The 18,378-nt window shown below is 42.4% G+C and overlaps 2 protein-coding genes across 2 annotated transcripts in view; one reads left to right on the forward strand and one right to left on the reverse strand.

Annotated features, from left to right (window-relative positions):
- Positions 1-1,914, forward strand: part of cyth3a (cytohesin 3a) — a 44,417-nt gene extending 42,503 nt beyond the window's left edge. Inside the window, exon 13 of the mRNA XM_083904286.1 lies at positions 1,779-1,914. Within this exon, the coding sequence (XP_083760412.1) occupies positions 1,779-1,851 (73 nt within the window). The 3' untranslated portion in view covers positions 1,852-1,914. The remainder of the gene's footprint in view (positions 1-1,778) is intronic.
- Positions 1,915-4,985: 3,071 nt separating this feature from the next.
- On the reverse strand, positions 4,986-18,003 carry usp42 (ubiquitin specific peptidase 42). The gene is made up of 19 exons (XM_083903779.1): positions 17,948-18,003; positions 15,761-15,829; positions 14,582-14,831; positions 13,681-13,887; positions 13,470-13,580; positions 13,206-13,305; positions 12,771-12,838; positions 12,579-12,649; positions 11,701-11,783; positions 11,483-11,594; positions 11,260-11,400; positions 10,676-10,782; positions 10,406-10,577; positions 8,855-9,577; positions 8,685-8,767; positions 7,018-8,100; positions 6,146-6,435; positions 5,998-6,063; positions 4,986-5,057 (listed from the first exon to the last, which is right to left on the reverse strand). Exons 3-18 carry the CDS (start codon positions 14,820-14,822, stop codon positions 6,002-6,004), a joined length of 3,654 nt encoding a protein of 1,217 aa, XP_083759905.1. The 5' UTR covers positions 14,823-14,831; positions 15,761-15,829; positions 17,948-18,003; the 3' UTR covers positions 4,986-5,057; positions 5,998-6,001.
- Positions 18,004-18,378: the final 375 nt, after the last annotated feature.

An 18,378-nucleotide genomic window follows, 5' to 3' on the forward strand; every position in this document is an offset into this window, starting at 1 on the left:
TTACCCACGTTTACTTGTAGAATTGGTTCTAATCTACCTCGGCGTCACCACGGCTGGTTAGCGACGCTCATATCACATGATGGAATTAACACTTAAGCTTCTCCGGACTTTAGCAGCTAACGTAGAACAATTCTCCGACTGTTCTCACGCATCAGAGACAGAGTGAGAAGCGTTGGTCCTCATTCACACTCTCACCTGACTCAGCAGTCTGTCCTGTGGTCAGCAGATTCACACATATGACATCCACACCTGACTCATCCTCATCCGCAGGCTGGAAAAATGGTCTTGTGGTGAGATTTGTGTGAAAACAGACACGTGTGTGTGTGTGTGGGACACAGCGTCTCAGCACATCCACTGTCCTGCTGCTGCTGCTGCTGCTGCTGCTGCTGCTGCTGCTGGGAAAAGAGCAGATTACTCAGTCTCTTTCCTGTCAACACAACAGAGGACAAACTAATTCACCTCCTCCAGGTCCAGGAAGTCTTTTTTTTAATTTTATTTTTTTTGCATTTCATGGAAACCAAAGCAGAATAAAGAAATCCAGAGTCTAAGAATTAGCGACATCTAATGGCGAGACTGCAGATGGCAACGAACACAGGTCAAGCCCTCTCACTGCTCCCCGTGGTTCCCAAAGACTGGGTGGTGACCCACAGATGGGTCACGGTACATTTATTTTAGGTCCGCCAACAAACTTGTGTTGCATATTTGTTTCAAACACTCAGAATTTATTTAAAGTCTTAATGAATTTGACTGTAAATGAGTTACATTTTGCAAAAACAATTATAGATTTAGACGAATTATGGAGTGATTTTGGGTCACCACCATAGTTTTTCCCATATTGGAAGTTTGAGAAACACCGTTTTAGTCGTCTCTCGATGCAATAACGCACAGAAAAGCTCTGCTACTTTATTTTTTAACTCCAAATAATTACAAAATTAAGTTGAGAGGGAAAACAGACTCCTGCTGTGAGGCTGCAGTACCACTGTTAACAACAGAGGGCAACAGAGAGCAGGACTGAATGTTCGTTAACCTAATTCTTAATAGGGAAGAGTCAATAGTATCAGTATAAGCGTGATACAGGTCACAAATCCTATAAATTGCATGTTTCTTTGTGCCTGGATTATTATAATAATGTTAATAAAAACAGCAATAGTATTTTAGCTGAGTCACGGTTCTTCTTAATAGAGCTGCAGCAATTCATCACATGATTTTTCAGCTTCTTAAATATTCATATTTTCTGGTTTCTTTGAGACATATAACAAAGAAATCATTCAAACTCAGTCGTCTTTGTTTTTGTGGACAAAACAAGACAGAATTTCCAGGTTTGAAAAAACACCGATCAACATCTTTCAACGTTTTACGAACCAAACACAAAATATTTGAGAGAGTCATCGATTATGGAAATAAACAGCCCTCTACTTCTTAACGGAGGAAGAACATTTGTTAACACAGTTGGAAAAAAGCTTGAAATGACTGCAGGTGGTAAATGACTCGGCACAAAATGTGTTTTTAACAGCTTCGCCGTTTAGAGGGTGTAAAATAACTGATATAACTCGAGGTTGTGATATCAGTAAAGTCATATTTAATTTGGCAAAGTGCTTTCCTAACACATTTTCCTGTGGGGGTGACAAAGTCAGAGATATTTTTTAATCACTTGATGTGCTTTTAAAAGCAAATCAGAGTCATGTTTGGACACGACAGTCATATATAAAAGCCCTAAGACGAGTGAGTAAGATGACGAACCTTCACTGATCTTCTTCTTCTTCCATCTGTGTCCACAGGGCGAGCATCAGCAGAGACCCCTTCTACGACATGCTGGCCACCAGGAAGAGGAGGATAGCAAATAAAAAGTGATCATCTTCATCTTCATCCACGATCCAGTTTCCGTGACGATCGGAGGACGCGGCAGGAGTTTTCGTTTTCTACGTGAAGTTTTTTTTTTGTGGACGCCTGATGATGATGATGATGATGATGTGAACGTGAAGACTTTGAAACTGTGACGTGGATCAAAGAAGAAGAAGAAGAAGAGGAGGAGGAGGAAACCGCTCCAGGATGAGCAGCCATGACTGGAACTTTAAGAGGACGTTTCTTTTTAGCAAACTGTGACTGAGGCAATGCTGCCCTCTGCTGGACGCACGAGGAACTAAAAGTGCTGCACTACAGAATTTGTCAGGGAAACCGACGTCCCTTCATTTTAACGTCATGTCCTTCAACAGTTGCCATGTTCTGTGTCCTCTTAACTGCAGAAAAACCTCATTTTTATTATTTGTAATCGTTATTTTGAATCAGCTGGTCTGATTATATTTTTATGCAAACACACACATACACTTTTTTTTTTTTTTACCCTTTTTAAGCTACAATCATACACCATACATGCATTATATATATATATGTTTTGTACTGTTGTGTATTGAAGATCCACATCTGTGATTTAAGGTCAGTTCTTTTGTATTTATTTGCTTATTGTTAGAACAAAAGAAGCAGCCCCCGCCCCCCCCCCCCACGACTTACATTCTGCATGTATAATAGTATATAATGTACATACGTTTGTTTATTTTTCTCTGTTGTGTTAATGTAGCATGTAAATCATAACAGCCATAGCTTTTTCTTCTTTTTCTTTTTCCCCGTTCACGTTTTAGTTTCTCCAGCTAACCAGCGTTTACATTCAGAGGAAGATGAGGTTTCACCCCCCGACGATCCAGGAAGTTAACTTTTAATCATGTGACTGGAAATCTGTGGAAGCATCCTGACTGAACGGACGTTTTTTAATGGTTTTATCGTGGGTTTTGGGGGGTAAAAAAAAACTGCTCCTGAATACTTTGAATAAAAACGTACAAGTTGATCAGAAAAGCGTGTGTGTGTTAAATTGAGTAAGAAGACGTGAGGTGATATTTAAATGTCCAGTGGGTGACATTTAAAAGGGTTAATTGGCAGAAATGTGACGTATTATTGCTTTGAAATGATGAAAATGTTAATAGTTTGATTTATGTAGCCTTGGAATAAGCTTTTTATGTCATATTACGGAGGCAGAGCGTGCATTATGCATTTACAAGTGGAAGTTTACCGTGTATGTAAACAATTCTTACTTGAAGGGGTGGGGAGAAAGATTGATACTTTTTTAAATAATTCTAAATATCTGGAATTGTGGCATTTCTACTTGTTTGATGAACATTACAGCTAAAAATGAGGATTGCTCGGACGTGTAATGAGGTTTTTTTAAAGCATTTTTTTAGACTGGTCTTAAAGCTGTGTCATGTTCTGTTCATTTTTTATTCGGCATATTATTTTCTAGCGCTGTCTGTTAAAAAACAAAGCTATCTAGGCAAATGACGGCCAATCATTTGTGTAATTTTTTGGACCTTTTCTTGTTTTTTAAAATAAAATATAACGTTTACTGATAACAGATACAGAAAATGTCATCTCTGCGATCTATATTTCATGTATGCGCTGCAGCACAACTATGTACAACATTTTCAACAACAACAAAAATGAATAAACTAAAAAAACCAAAATAATTACTTCAGGATGCCAAAAAAAACTATAGTTTTAGTATCTGAGAACAAATATGTAATTTGCAATAAATAACAATAAGGCGATGATTGATGATTTAAAGCAAAAAGTTTACGACACAAACAAAGAGTGACTTCCTTTCTCAGGTTCTGTGAAGGCCACCGTAGTTCCCTGACGTGCTTGGGGAGTGGAAATGTGCAGTCTCACCACTAGATGTCACTATTATTTCTTACGTACTGGACCTTTAATGAAACCTGAATGAGGGAGCAGTGTCATCAGTGCTGCTGTATTTACATCATTTTTCCACTCTGTGTGTGTGAGTGTGTGTGTGTTACCACGTAAAAGACGGATGGAGAGGGGAGGGAGGGGAGGGATGGAGGAAGGGATGGATGGATGGAGGGAGGGAGCGTCCACTCTGGCGTCTCGTCGCCCGGCCTGTAAACAACGTCAAAGACCGACAACAAAGTTACAATTGCCGACGTTAACAAATGTATTTTAAGGCTTTTTTTTTTGCTTTTTTTAAACCTTATACAATGTATAAATTCTCACATGCTAAACTAAAAAGGTAGAACAGCAGTTTTCCAACGTCTGTCTAAGGTTGAAAAACAAACAAAAACAACAAAAATAACCGTACGAGAGAGTCCGGTCAAAATCAACAAGTGTTTTCCTAAAAAAAAAAAAAAACAACAAAGAAAGCAAAACAAAAAAAAGAACAAACACCGACTGCTGATCCTGATACAGGAGTTTGACATATAAAAATAACTGATAGTACAGTTCAAAAATTAAATTCACAGTATTTTTTTATGATGCTAGAAGACACAAACTGTTTTTTTCTTCTTCTTCTTCCTCATTAAAAAAAAGCAAAAACACAAATGGTCCACAGCTATGATAAATGCTTGATGTTTTTTTTTTTTCCTTTTTGAACATTTAAAATAAAAAAGAATGTGAGAGAGAGGAGAGTGAGATGGAGAGAAAACGTGTGAATCTTAGGCTTCGGAGCAAAAACGGAAAAGAAGAGAAGTTGGGAAAATGTCCTCAAGTCTGTCCAGGGTTAAAGTGGAGGTATCAGTCAGCTAAGCCTCGTCCATCAACGTCCTCCACGTCCTCCTCAGTGAGACGGGAGTAAAAACTCTTTAACCTTCAGTTTCCCTTCTTTGTTTTCTCTCTGGTCTGAAAGCAGGTGGAAATCTGTGATGGATGTTTTTGTTTGTTTCTAAACAAGTTCTTCGAGTCCTGAGTTCCACTGAGCAGCAGCTGAGATGTTTAAGCTCCGGGCTTTTTTTGTTTGTTTGTGTTCATTACAAGTATATATATATTAATTTGTATTCTTTTTACCATAAATGTTCAACAAGGTGACAGTTTCTGTTTGTATAACCATAGTTAAGAGAGTTACGGGCAAATAAACTGCCTTTAAAAAAAAAAGGAAAAAAAAAACATTATTAAAACACTTCACTTGCGATAAAAACACAATATATTCCCAATGGAGAAAGCACCATGTCAAAAAAGTTGATCTCATTCCTCTGCTGCTGTTAAAATGGTATCGAAAAAGCCTGAAATGACAAAGAAGAAATTATTCAGTTTTGTTTTAAAGAACAATGAACTGAAACATCAGCGGCTGCTGTTTATTAAAACCATTATTTATAATTGTAGCTCCACAAAACCTGCGACATTTCAATTGCAATGCTCTGGTCTAACGGTTTCAGCTATTTCTGTTTCGCCACATATATATATAGATAGCAAAACAGCTAGATAGCTAGATGTCAAGATATACAGTAAGACAGCTGGATAGCTCGTTGGACAGTTCTATTACTAGTTGGATAGCCAGAAAGTTGGATAACTCAATAGCTATTTGGATAGTCAGATAGTTGATAGCTCAATAGCTAAACATATATTTGGATAGCTTGACGGCTATTTGGTTAGCTTGACAGATTGGCTAGATGGCCATCTAGTGAGACATATAGTTGGATAGCTCAATAGCTTGTTGGATAGTCAGATATTTCGATAGCTCAATAGTTAGTTTGATAGCTAGACATATATTTGGATAAGCTTGACAGATTAGCTAGATAGTGAGTTGGATAGCCAGCTAGCTAGACATATAGTTAGATAGCTCAATAGCTAGTTGGATAGCTAGATGGGTAGTTGGAAAGCTAGACAGACAGTTGGAAAGCTCAATATCTAGCTAGTTGCGTAGCTTGACAGATATTTGGATAGCTAGATAAATAGTTGGATAGACAGATATTTGGATAGCAAGGCAGATAAATAGCTAGATAGATACCAAGATAGCTAGCTAACTAGATAGACATATGAATATATAGATAGAAGGCTGCTAGCCAGCTACATGGATGTCTAGACAATTTTTGTATTGTTATCAGATTAAATATTTCCAGCACCTTGGTCTTTCACGGCATCAGTAAAAGCTCCAGTGTTGACAACATGTACGTATTAAACAGTAGGAGAAACATTGAAGAAGAGAAAGACCCACCCACTCACAGAGTCAGTGTTTCAGTCCACTGGAGAATCCGTTGGAGTCACCGTTAGTTCGACTGTAACCGTTTCCTACAAAACAGGAGAAGAGTCGTTAACTGACCGACTCTACACATCAGTGCTGACTCTGAATGTGTGTGTGTGTGTGTCATACCCGTGTATCCATTGAGATGGCGGTGACTTGAACTGTTGGTCAGTAATGTGTGATGGGAGGCGGGTAGATGGTCAGCGCCGTCATCAGTGTAGTCCGTGTGCCGCCGCTTCGCCGGTGAAAAGCCGTAGTTGTGTTTAGCGTCACTGTTGTCGTGGTAACGTCTCTTGCCGCCCTCCCTCTCCTCGCTGCTCATGTGATCACCTCGTGGACTGTCGCTGTTGTCTCTCTGTCTGCTGCTTTTCTTCTTCTTTTTGACCGCGGTCGCTTTGTCTGAATCGACGTCAGAGCTTCTTCGGGTAAACAGAAAACGCACGGTAATGTCAGACTGAATGTCATCAGCTGTAGGACTAAGAATGTTGGACCGAAATTATTCAGTTTTAATGATTTCATTGTTATATGGAGCAAAGAAACCAGTATAAGGCAAGTTTACACTTTAACAGAAATATCAGTACTCTTTACTTGAACACAGACTTGTTATGTTCATGTTATATACACGCAAGCATGGAAGTCAAAGATGTAGCAGCTTATTCAGCCGACTGTTTGAGTCATTATCATGTTTGCTGATATCTGAGAACACATTTTAAAGACCTAACACGGAGGTGGAGAAGGCGTAACCAGGAGTGACTGGATGAAGCTGACAAAGAAACAGATTAAGAAAAGCAAGATGTTCTTTCGTTCATACACAAAGAAAACTATTCTGTTACCAACAGTATAAACATCAACAAGAGACAAATGCAATTCCAAACGTACTTTCTTACTTTGAATTGAGAAAAGAAGTTCAATCAGTATCAGTATCTGTCTGCCTGCCAAAAAATACTTTACCAACTAAAAATTGATAGAACAACGGATGGATGATGAGTAGAATCACTCACCCGCTGTCACGGTGCCTGTCTTTATCCTTAGACTTCTTCTTCTTGCTCTTCTTGTGTTTTTTGGAGTGACGGCCCTCTGAGCTGTCTTCCCTCTCCTTGCTCGGATAAGTCCTCTTGTGATTTTCATCCTCCGTGTTTGGAGCCGACCTGGACGCAGAGGGAGAAGTCTTTGCGGATCCTTCCGTCGCCGTGGCAGACGGGGAAGTGTCTTCTTTTGAAGGGTAAGAGTTCCTCTCCCTGCCGTTGCTGCGGTCCCTTGCCGCCCGGGACTCTCTACCGTCCTGCTGCCAACGCCAGCGGCTGCGAGAGTCCTCGCGGTGGGGATAACCGCGTCCTCTCCGCTCGCTGTCCCAGTCGTCTCTGGACCGGTGGTGGTGGTGGTAATGGTGAGCGCACCTGTCGCGGTCGCGCTCCCTGGGGTGGTAGAGAGTCCGCTCGTAGCGATGCTCCGAGTCCCTGTAGTACCTGTCGTGATCCCTGTATGAGCGATGGTGGTAGCGGTGATCCCGGTAGTCCCGCCTGTGCCGATGACGATCACCGTCACTGTCTCTGTCGTCACTCCTGTCCCTGTAGTGTCTGTCTCTGTCTCTGCTCCTGTCAGAGTGCAGTCTGTCCCCGTCCCTCTCTCGGGAATATTGTCTCTCGCTGCCTCTCGAACTGGGCTTGGACTGGTGCTGCTCCTTAGCATCCGTGCGCGCGTCAGTCCCCGCTGACGGTCCGTTCTTCTGTGGTAGATCCTTGGCTTCGTCCCCACATTCTGCGCCAACCTTCTGTGGAGCAGCGGGAGACGCCTCGCCGCTGCTGCGGGAGTCTCGGCAGTCAGGCGGGGTGGATAAGGCCTCAGAGTTGCCGTTGTGTGCGGAAGAGGAGGCAGTCGGGACAGGATGGGCGTTTGCAGCAGGAGCTGAAGGTGGAGGTGGAATGCTAGCAGCGGAGGATGCTGCATGCTGAGGCAGCGGTTCAGACACGGTTTTAGCCCTTGTGTTGAGAGTGGAGGGGTGCTGGCTTTCCTCTGCAGCGGCGGGGTGGACGTTCGGAGAGGAGGAGCTGCTCTGGGACGAGGCTGAATTGGGCGCCTCGTTACTGGAACAAACGGAAAAGAGACAAACGCGTCATCGAGAATGTCCAGTAGCTACTGATTCAATGACCTTTGAAGAAGACAACCACGTAAAACAACCGTTTTATGATGACAAATAATATAAAAACTTAACTAACCAGTGAGAGTAATGTATAAATACATGAAACAGGTCATCAAAAACATTAAAAACTGCAAATATCAGTCTAATATCTAGTTCCTATGATTTATCGGTTTTCATGATTCAGTATCATTCCCTCTCACCCCCTCCCTTCCTGCTCCTCTGTGTGGGCATGGCCTCACACAGATGCTGAGTCATCGAACAGCTGTGTTATTATGGGAACATCCTGCCTTGTTTTAACGCAACATCACTTTGACCTGTCTGAGCTGTGGGAAAAGAAAAATCCTCCTGGCTCTCTACAGCACAGATGAAGAAGTGGAGGTTTGACGTTCACGTAATTAATAAAACTGTGACACCAGTAACGGTCAAATCCCTAAAAAACGTTGCCTTTAGACGGCCTTCGACGAAAGAATAAAATATATAATATTTGGTGGTGTTGTTTTTCTGCTCTCGTTTAAAATTCTGCCTCACCTCGGTGGACTGTGATCAGCGTCCAATCCGTTAGAATCGACAGGAGCCGCTGAAGCTGAACATCCATTATTGCTGCCAGAGATCTGAAAAGCACGCGACATTATAATGTCAGATTAATTACAGACATAATTTCAATGGAAAGAAAAAACAAAAAAAATGACAAAATTTACCTTTTCTGAGGTGCTGTGTCCGTTGACTTTTTGTGGACCATAATGGTGTCCATTTTGGCCTGCTTTGGAGACGCCATTGGTTGAACCGTTCATTCCGTTCCCATTATGGTGCGCGCCCGACTCTCTGTTCATGGCCTGCGAGGACGACTTATCGCACATTCCTCCCGTCCTGTTGTTTCCGTTGAGGTGAGACTTGGCCGAGCAGCCGTTGTCGAAGGCGCCGCTGTTCTCCTGGTCCGACTCCTCCGACGACTCTTGGCCGTACGGCACCAGGAACGATGGCGCGCCGTTGCCTCCGGCGTGGTAAACCCCGTTACTGCAAGACACGCCGTTGACGCGGTTCAGCTGACGCGGAACAAACCGGACGTCTGAGGTAGACTGTGAGGAGGATAAAGAGCTGGAGGAAGAGGAGGAGCTGCTGCTGCTGCTGCCGCTGGCTGAGGACGGTTGGCTGTAAGAGGACGAAGATGAGGAGGAGGAAGAAGAAGATGAAGAAGAAGAAGAGGAGGATGGGCGGTTCTGTTTGTTCTGTCCAATAAAGAATGAAAGCTTCTGGCGTTTGTCTTGGTCGGGGATCACTGTGGGCCGGCTCATTGAGTGGGAGATGGAAGAGGAAGAGGCCAGACCATGGCCAGATTTCCCCACAACACTGCTGCTGGTACTGGGCTTGGAGCTTGTGGGATAGTCCCTCAGAGATCCATTCCCATTGACATGGAGGGCGCTCTGGGGAGAGAAGGGAAGAATGTGAAAAATGTGGAGGAAACAGCAGCAGAGGTTACTTTACTACAGCTTTAGGGTGAATTCTAATTCCTTGCTTAATCCTCAATCTTAACCCCTAAATCTCAGAAATGCGCGCTCCCTCTAGAGCAAGTGCTGATTCTGATTCCCGATTCTGAGAAAAATTAAGTTGAGGGGCAAGTTTAAGGGCTGTATCGCCGAGACCACCCTTGGGAGCAAGGGCTACCCAGAATGCATTGCGTGTTTTCACATAAGAAAGATGGCGTCGAAAGCAGCGAAGCGAGTGCGATACAAATGAAGTATTTTCTTTGTTAATAGAGATATAAAAATGATGAAAACCATTGTATTATCTTAGTTTAGGCCCATATTATGGATTACTGACGTCATTGTTGAGTAACATTTATTTTTATTTTACGATCTTTTGTCAATAGTCGGCCGGTGCGGACAAGCGATCGTTTGTTATCGTTTACCCTTCAATTAGCCGTGGTGTGTGGTAACTGTCAGCTGAATATTTGTATGAGTATCATCTTATAACTAACTGACAACCTAATAACTTGACTGAAATAAAATAATAAATAAATAATCATGACGTAAATGTGTTCTTCTTCTTCTTTTTTGGAGTTGACAGACTGGACGCAGCTTTCACGTTATTCTGCCCCCTACAGTCTGAAGACGTATCTGCATTTAAGGGGTGTCCCATTTCGGTGACAAAATAACCCTCAACACTTGGTTTTGAGGACCAGTTAAGATTAAGGGTTGAGCTTGAGGGTTAAGATAGGAATTGGAATTGGCCCTTAATCACGTGTGCAGTACCTTGGTCATGTGCGGGGGCAGCTGTGGACCTATGAAGCCAGCGTTGTTGTTGTTGTGGTGGACGGTGGTGTTGATGCGCGGCGTCACCACAGGTCGTGGAGACGAGTGACCGGGAACTCCGGGGTTGTGGTTCGCGTGACCGTAGTCGCTCGTTTTTTTCACATCGCTGGACCTGAGGACGCACAAAAATAAGAAAGTTGTTATTCTTCTTGTGTGTGACCGTTTTATTTCAAAATGTGGATTTTTCTCCTACAATATTAGTTCACTCACCTGACGTAGAAAAGGACGTAGGCCTGCTCAGAACAGTTCAGAACAGACCTGATGTCGCTGACAGACACGGAGGAGTCGTTCATCTGATACCACTGACCACTGCTCGCCTGTCATACAACAACACGACACAATAATTAGCAGGTTTGACACAATAGATTTCATCTGCACTACATCCATTTCAAAGGTTTACTTGGTAGGATGTGTCTTTCAGTAAGTTTTCTCTGCTGCTATGCTAAGCTGTAACACACTGTGGCGAGCGCACAGCATACTAGCTCGTGGGGCTCGATAAATGCGGGCAGCACAGGTGGCCTACTTTAGTTCCGTGTTGTAGTTATGTTATCGCATCCTCAAAAAAAACCATTACAAAGCGAGACTGATTGATTTTTACGAGATTTTAAGACCTTTTAAGGCCTTAAATTCAAATTATTGGATTTAAGACTTTTTAAGACCCCGCGGATACCCTGTAGAATAAGTAAAAACACATACGAAGATATTCCCAAAAGCTTTGATTAAGACATGAGTGGTGAGTTGCCTGATTGAGGGTTGTCGCTACATGAGCACTTAAAAACAGAGAGTCAAAGTACCTTAATGTAGCAGAAGTAGTGTCCAGCGTGACAGCTGAACCCAGAGTGGACCAGCACAGCACACAGCGCGTAAACCTGGGACTCTCCTTGAGACTGAGACATGAACGGCCGCAGGTCCAGATACTCTGCATATTTCACATCCTGTTTGGCCACAGAGCGACGGGTTAGTGCCGAAGCAGAATCAACTTTTTTTCCTACTTTACAGCTCATGAAGTCGGCGTACCTTTGTGATCTTGCCTCCAGTGAAGTTTGCGAAGCGTTTGAGCGACAGGGTGAGCACGTTAGGGTTGCGGTGGATGGTGAATCTCTTTGAGGCCGTGACCATTTTTTTGCACCTGAGGGGGGGGGGAACACGACGTTCTGTGGTTAGAACAAACTGACCTAAAAAAAAAATACAACAAATAAATCAACTTCTGATTCAGAAAAATGACGAGGACTCACTTGGTGCATTTGTAGGCATTTTCACCATCCAGCTGCTCTGGCTCGACAAACTGCTCTAGAGCCTTAGAGACGCTCGGCACCGTCTGTGAGGACGCAAACAAGAGTCAGTCTCACGGAATTATGGTTGAAACATAAAAAACAAGCTCTTAAGTCATTTAAACTATTGATCTCTACACATATGCTGACACTAGATCACATCTTTATTCACATTTCAGCATATAACTTTAATTACTGCAACACATACTAGGGCTGGGCGATATATCGAAAATGTATCTTTATCGAAATTTACGACGATAATCGACGTCATTTTGCCGTTATCGATATGTTTGATAATTAAAAAAAAAAAAAAAAAAAGAATTAGTTTCTCTAAGAAAGTAGTTCTTGGCTGTGTGTGTAGGTAGGCAGGCAGGCTACCGGTATATTCATGTCCCTTTAAAACACTTGGACGCGTTCAGCGTGTACATATCAAACATAACACACATGTTATGTCTAATATGTGTCAGTACTGATATCTGTGTGTCACGGTGCACATGCTTATATCAGGCAGATGGTCCATAATGCAAATTAGGCGATGACATCATCAGCATCTTCGAACTTATCGTTCATTTATCGTTATCGAGGTGAGCTGCTCGATTTATCGTGATATTGGTTTGAGGCCATATTGCCCAGCCCTAACACATGAGAAAAACTAATATTTCATCATTTATACTTTAAATAATGTTATGGTGCAAAGCTGAAATAAACTACTAAATGTCCAGCTTCACCAACAAAACTGATGATTTCAGTTATTAAGGAGAAAAATCCATGATAAAATCAAAATGAATTGCAGTCAAACTGACATTTCAAACTCACAAGAGACTTATTTTCTCTCTCATTACCTTGATTTCCAGAGCAATGTCCAGAAAAGGGTCAAATGTGTCCGAGACTGCTTTGCAGTTTAAACATTTAACTGAAAAATACACACAAAACAACAACAAAAAAATGGAGAAACATTAGCTGGAGTAGATGTAAAAACATGACACAGAGAAGGTTAAATAAGAAAGTCAGAAAAAACCAAATGGATCAATTACCTCTGGACCTCAGGTACCCGCCGAACACTTGATGGATGAAAGTGGTTGCCTGCGTTTGCCTGTCCAACCTGTCGAGAATAAAACATATTATCAACCCTAATTTCTGTCTTATTCATCCAGTAAATGATGATTAACTGAAATATGACAGCCCTGTAGAGGAGAAAGAGTTAAGAGGCCACCTAGTGGTATAAAATAAGAACTGACTTGATTTGAAATTACTTTTTTAAGTATCTCTCGAGTTTCATGGCCAGTGATGAATCTATTAAACAAGACTTTCCCTTATTTTGCAGCACATAATATACGAAGGATTCCTAGCTCTGTGTTAAACTCATATAATAAGGAATACTTCAATATGTCTCACTTTTATCAAACAAATATTAAACTTATTTGAAGAGAGAAGGATTTTAAAAGTGATAAATATAGACGTGAACTTACTTGGGTCCAGGCAAGCAGGACTTTTGCATAGCATCCACTGTGTAGCGTAGGAACTCGTGGGCATCCTCTTGGCTTCCATAGCGGAAGTGCTTTGCTATTCCTGTGCGAGAAAAACAAACACACAGACAAAGGCATAAGACAAGCGAACTATATATAGTATTATCTCTAACAGCAGAAGTTTTTTCCCTCCAAAATGAAAGGGTAAACAGTCACACAGCGCCCCCTGTCCTTCACTTTAGGTAAATCAACTTTTGATCAACTTACTTTTGAGCTCATTGAGCACACCGATTGGCTTAATGACGTTCCCAGAGTTGGCGAAAACCTGAATGATGTGGTTTTGCATGGTGCACATCATACAGAAGCCCGGCTCGCGACCTGCGGCGGAGACGAAAGAGACGAGAAAGTGATGCATGTGACGCATGTCGCGACAAAGACGGAGAGCGTCTGAATGAAAACAAAAGAACCAGTGACTCACATGTTTTTGAATGCTCCCGCGTTAGCATGTAGTTGGTAAACGGTGAGATGTAGGTGAGACACTGCAGGGCCGAGTTGAGGAAGCAGGTGTTCCCCATGTTCTGGAGGCCGGCGCCGACGCGGTGGACCTGGGTCCACTTCAGGTTGAGCTTCTCCAGAGGAAACAGGACCCTCTGGGGCGACTCAATGCCATCGCCACTGTTTATCACTGAACATGCACGTTCATAAATGTGTTAATATAGCAACAAAAACAACACGAGCGACAGACGAGCAGAAGCAAACCTGAGAAGGTAAGACTTTGAAAACATCAGCGTCAGAGAAGACTTTCTGTGGGACGACTGTGGAGCTTAGAAGCATCCATCACGTTAGGTTTTTAAACAAGATTAACGGGAGATTAGCGGGAACTGCTGTTGTCCTCGTTTGTAATTCCGTAAGAAGTCTAGCAACTGCATTCAGAACCATTTGTCGTCTGATCTCAATGTGCTTTCACTTTCTGAACAAACATGAACAACAACACTAAGATGTCTTATTGAGGAGTAAAAATTGTTATAAAATGGACCGAGTGTATTGTTTGTAGACATCAAATACATGTGTAAAACCTTTTATTGTCATAGATGGATGAATGACAATCCCGCGTTTGTTTGTTTACACTAAGCAAATCGGGCTTCTGCTCTAAACATCAAAATACCCATCACGTTCTTGCTTTTAAACTGGCCAGATTATGTAACTGGATGAATGAATGAAAAGTAAGTGGAAGCAGCATCAAAACACCCACGAACGCAGTTGGGTCACACATTAACAATAGCCCACGTTACACGTGAATGTTGTACTGCTTGCGTATCATTTGTGGATAATAGTTTCCTGTACGCTTTTGGTAAAGAGAACACACTTGACTGCCTTACCTTGCTCCTTCTGCCGCTCCACAGAGGAAGAGGAGCTGTTGTAGACAGCGGCTCCAGGCGTCGGGCCCAGACACCCGGCCGGAGCTTTCAGCCTCTGAGAGTCAGTGGACATGGTGGAGCCCACTGCCCAGCTGCTGGAACAGCTGCCGTCCATCCCCGCGTCTCCACTGTTGAACGGGGAACGCTTACACCCGACTGACTCGTGGTCAGACTTCTCTGAAGCTCTGTCAACTATGGTCATTGTTCATTGCTGTGGGGGACGCAGAAACGCAAGAATACAGCGTTAGGAGCGGCAGAGACTCCCTCTCTCTAAACACCAACACACACGTTGCTTTAGATGATCATGACGCATCTTAAACGTCTTATTAAGAGGTTATAAAGAGTGGAATACACATTATACAGGTCCAACTACAAAGTCTAAACGGCAGTCCTTAAGTCTCAGTGTTTCACAGATTAGCAAAAGCAAACTACAGCCAAAAACACAGCAAACCTTTAAATGAACATTTTTGCTCTCATCTACAGTAGGCTACATCAATACTACTACATTTCCATGTGTCCAGACAAGCATTAGCTCTGTTTCAGAAATAATCTGCTTTAAAACGCATATAATAATGTGACCATTCAGGTAGTTGATTCTCTCCTCTGCTATTGCTTGCTTTAGTTTCAGAGATTATTACTTGGGAGAAACAACAATGGTGAAATGAAGAGAAGAAAATGGATTTACTTAACGAGACTTCAACAAAGTGAAACTAAAAGTGTTTTTAAGCTGTTTTTGTTCACCAGTCCAAATGTGCTTATGTCCGTCTATGCTAAAACATAGTCCTGGAGTTATATTTAAGCTTTGCTGTTTCAGGGGGCTTTAGAATACTAGGATAACATGGACAGCAGGTACATCAGAGGAAATAAATACCTTATCTTGTGTGTGGTACTATGAAAATGTAGTAGTGTGGATGCAGCCTCAGTGAATACGAGAAGGAATTCTCAGGAGAAATGCTAAACATGCCTGCTGATTTGGTGCACATCATTTGATCTGTGCAAGAGGGTCACCGGGGAAATGGAATTTCATCTGCCTTCATTCATTGTTTTTTTTTTTGTTTTTTTGGCAGCTTTTCGGGATTTTCTTCACCACGGTTATGCAAAATGCTCAGAAAAGCCATAGCACGCCATTCCCAGTCAAACCTGCACATAACGATGTATGACGTGTGGGCAGTTTTCTCAAAACTGCGGGGCAAGTTTTGCAGCAAAATTCTGGTGGAAGAGGAAGAAGAAGCCCAGTGAATATTAGTTTTTGCTTTTATCTTCAATCTCATCAGGCACTTGTTAGTGAGGCAAGGGGTTAGTTAGTTAGTTAGTTAGTGGTACTAAATAGCAGCTGGTATCCATAATATTATATGTGATGAATGAATCTCTCAATACGAACCTGGGTTAACTCACAGTTTTAAGGGATGTCCTACAACGCACAACAAAAGACCTTTAGATTTACGCAGCATTTGTTGGCTGGACGCTTGGTGGTGGCGTAGAGTTACATTTCTGCCTCTGGGATTCCAGCACTTCATTTCTACCATCTTCTATGTCGCTATGACTTAGGGTGAATGCTGAAAAAGTCTGTTAAATACTTGCGCAAAATCAAAGGCAGCTAAAAAAAATTCCCTACAATGTCAGATCAAAGGCTGACGATAAGAAGAAATAGATTTAAGAAGGATAAAGAACTTTGAACTGGGACAAAGAACTTTGAAGTGTAGAGGGCAACATTGCACATCTCGGTGTGTACAGCCTGCCAGAAATGACCATCAGAAAAAGATGATTTAAGCCCAGTATCCACGGGGAAACGGAACAAAACGTAAAACAGATTTTTTCTGTCGTTTGGAAAAACAACTCTGAAGATTGTTTGGTCTTTTTCGCAAAAGCATTCAAACACAACCCATAGATAACATTCGCGAATATAAGCCCCGTTTCAGGTCTCAACAAAATACTGTTTCTGTTTGGATAAAAAACAGCTTCTGGACAAAGGAAAAATGTCAATACTCGAATATAGAAGTGAAAACAATATTGTGGATGTTGACTCAACATTCACACACATAACTACATATCTCAGTGTAAATACGAGTTGTAATGAATTATTTTTTAATGAAATTTGTCTTTTGGGCGTTTTTGAAAATAAAACAAATGAGAATAATTTCTGGTTGCTTTGCTTCAAATCAATATTTTCCACCTTTCTCTGACAAATGCACCCCAAAAAATCGATTAATGTTTTTAGGAGAATGTTGGCAGATGTTCTTCGTGATTCTGTGGGATTGTGTGATTAGGACTCTGACAATTGCATATTTGTATGTTTTTGTATAGTAATATGTCTTTGAAACGTACTGCTGCCAGTACACACTTGATGAAATTACGTATTTTAATGTCAATATATGTTTCTGGTCAGATAGAAATAATGGATGATAGCAATAAGCACATTAATCGATGAGGAAAATGGTTAGTTGCGGTCCTAGTTGTAAGTTTCAATAGTAGCTCGTTCGTCACATTCAGTCGCCTTGGTAACGAGCGTTCACTCTGGTATAACACAAACATGGGAAAGCCTGCCAAAGACGTTCATTTGCACTTTGAACGACTATAAACCCACGAGCACCTCGTATAAAAATGAAAAAATCAGCAGTTTTAACCTGATATTTGTCAGTTTAAAACCGCCGGCGGAGAGAATTTCCTGGTCGGAAGCACGTTTTTTAAAAGCAGCAGCTGTTCCCTCCCACCTGCTCCTCCGACAGCGGGCAACACACACTGGCTCACGTTAGCTAACCCAACGGCGGCTAGGCCTTTCACACGCAGCACCGCTAAACTCCAACAAAACACACAGAAAGGGCTCCGTTGACCCCGGTAGAAGACGGAGCACGCCAATATAAACCCCCCAACCGCCATCGGCGCACAGTGGAAGCCGAATAAAGAGCGGGAAAAGTGACGACGGGGCACGGACTCCGTGGATTACGTGCGGCGGCAGTACTCGTGCGGCGGCGCCGCCGCTGCTAACGTTGCTAGCTCGCTCGGCGCGGCAGACGCTCTCCGACATGGCGGAGACAAACGCAGCCATTTCCTTTAAACTCATAACGGCAGCCGTCTGCTCCCGCCTCGAAATAATTCGGCTACAGTATGACCGAGTGCGCGTATGTCCGAATAACGGTCCGTACAGCTCGCAGAGAAAGGAGGGGCTCGACACCGGCGGTTGTGTGTGCTCATTGCGCCCCTCACTCCCGACATGACAGAGGACCGGTGTACGGCTAATACAACGAACCACAGCGGTTTAGGGCCGCCGAAGTGCCGCCGCGGCACAGACGAAGTGACCCCCGATCACAATAGTAACACTGCACTCACCTGTAATCTGTTACGAACACGTTAATAGGGACTGTAAATCCATTCCTCATATCCAGCGGGTGTCCGGCGGTGAACAATGACGTAGCTAATTGCCCCACGGGTACATCCGGGTACCTGCGATGAAACGAGCTCTCTGATTGGCTCGTGCGGGCCGTTCCTTTGCGAGGAACGTGTTTCGAAGAACTGTGTGTTCTTGTGTTGAGGCGTTTTTCTTCTTTAAATGAGAAAACATATTCATATAAACAAACAACGTGGTTCTAATAATAGACACTGCAAAAGAAAACACAATAAATAAGTGAACATAATAAATATAAAGTATTGTGGGGCAAACAAATGAGAGACAATTACAAAATAAAAGTAAAATTAAGGGGAAAATTAAAGTTTAAGCTTTGTGACAAAGTTATTCCTAAACTATGTCCATAATTTAGTTA

The sequence above is a fragment of the Microchirus variegatus genome (assembly GCF_963457635.1).
Source record: "Microchirus variegatus genome assembly, chromosome: 17".
NCBI classification, from domain to species: Eukaryota; Metazoa; Chordata; class Actinopteri; order Pleuronectiformes; family Soleidae; genus Microchirus; species Microchirus variegatus.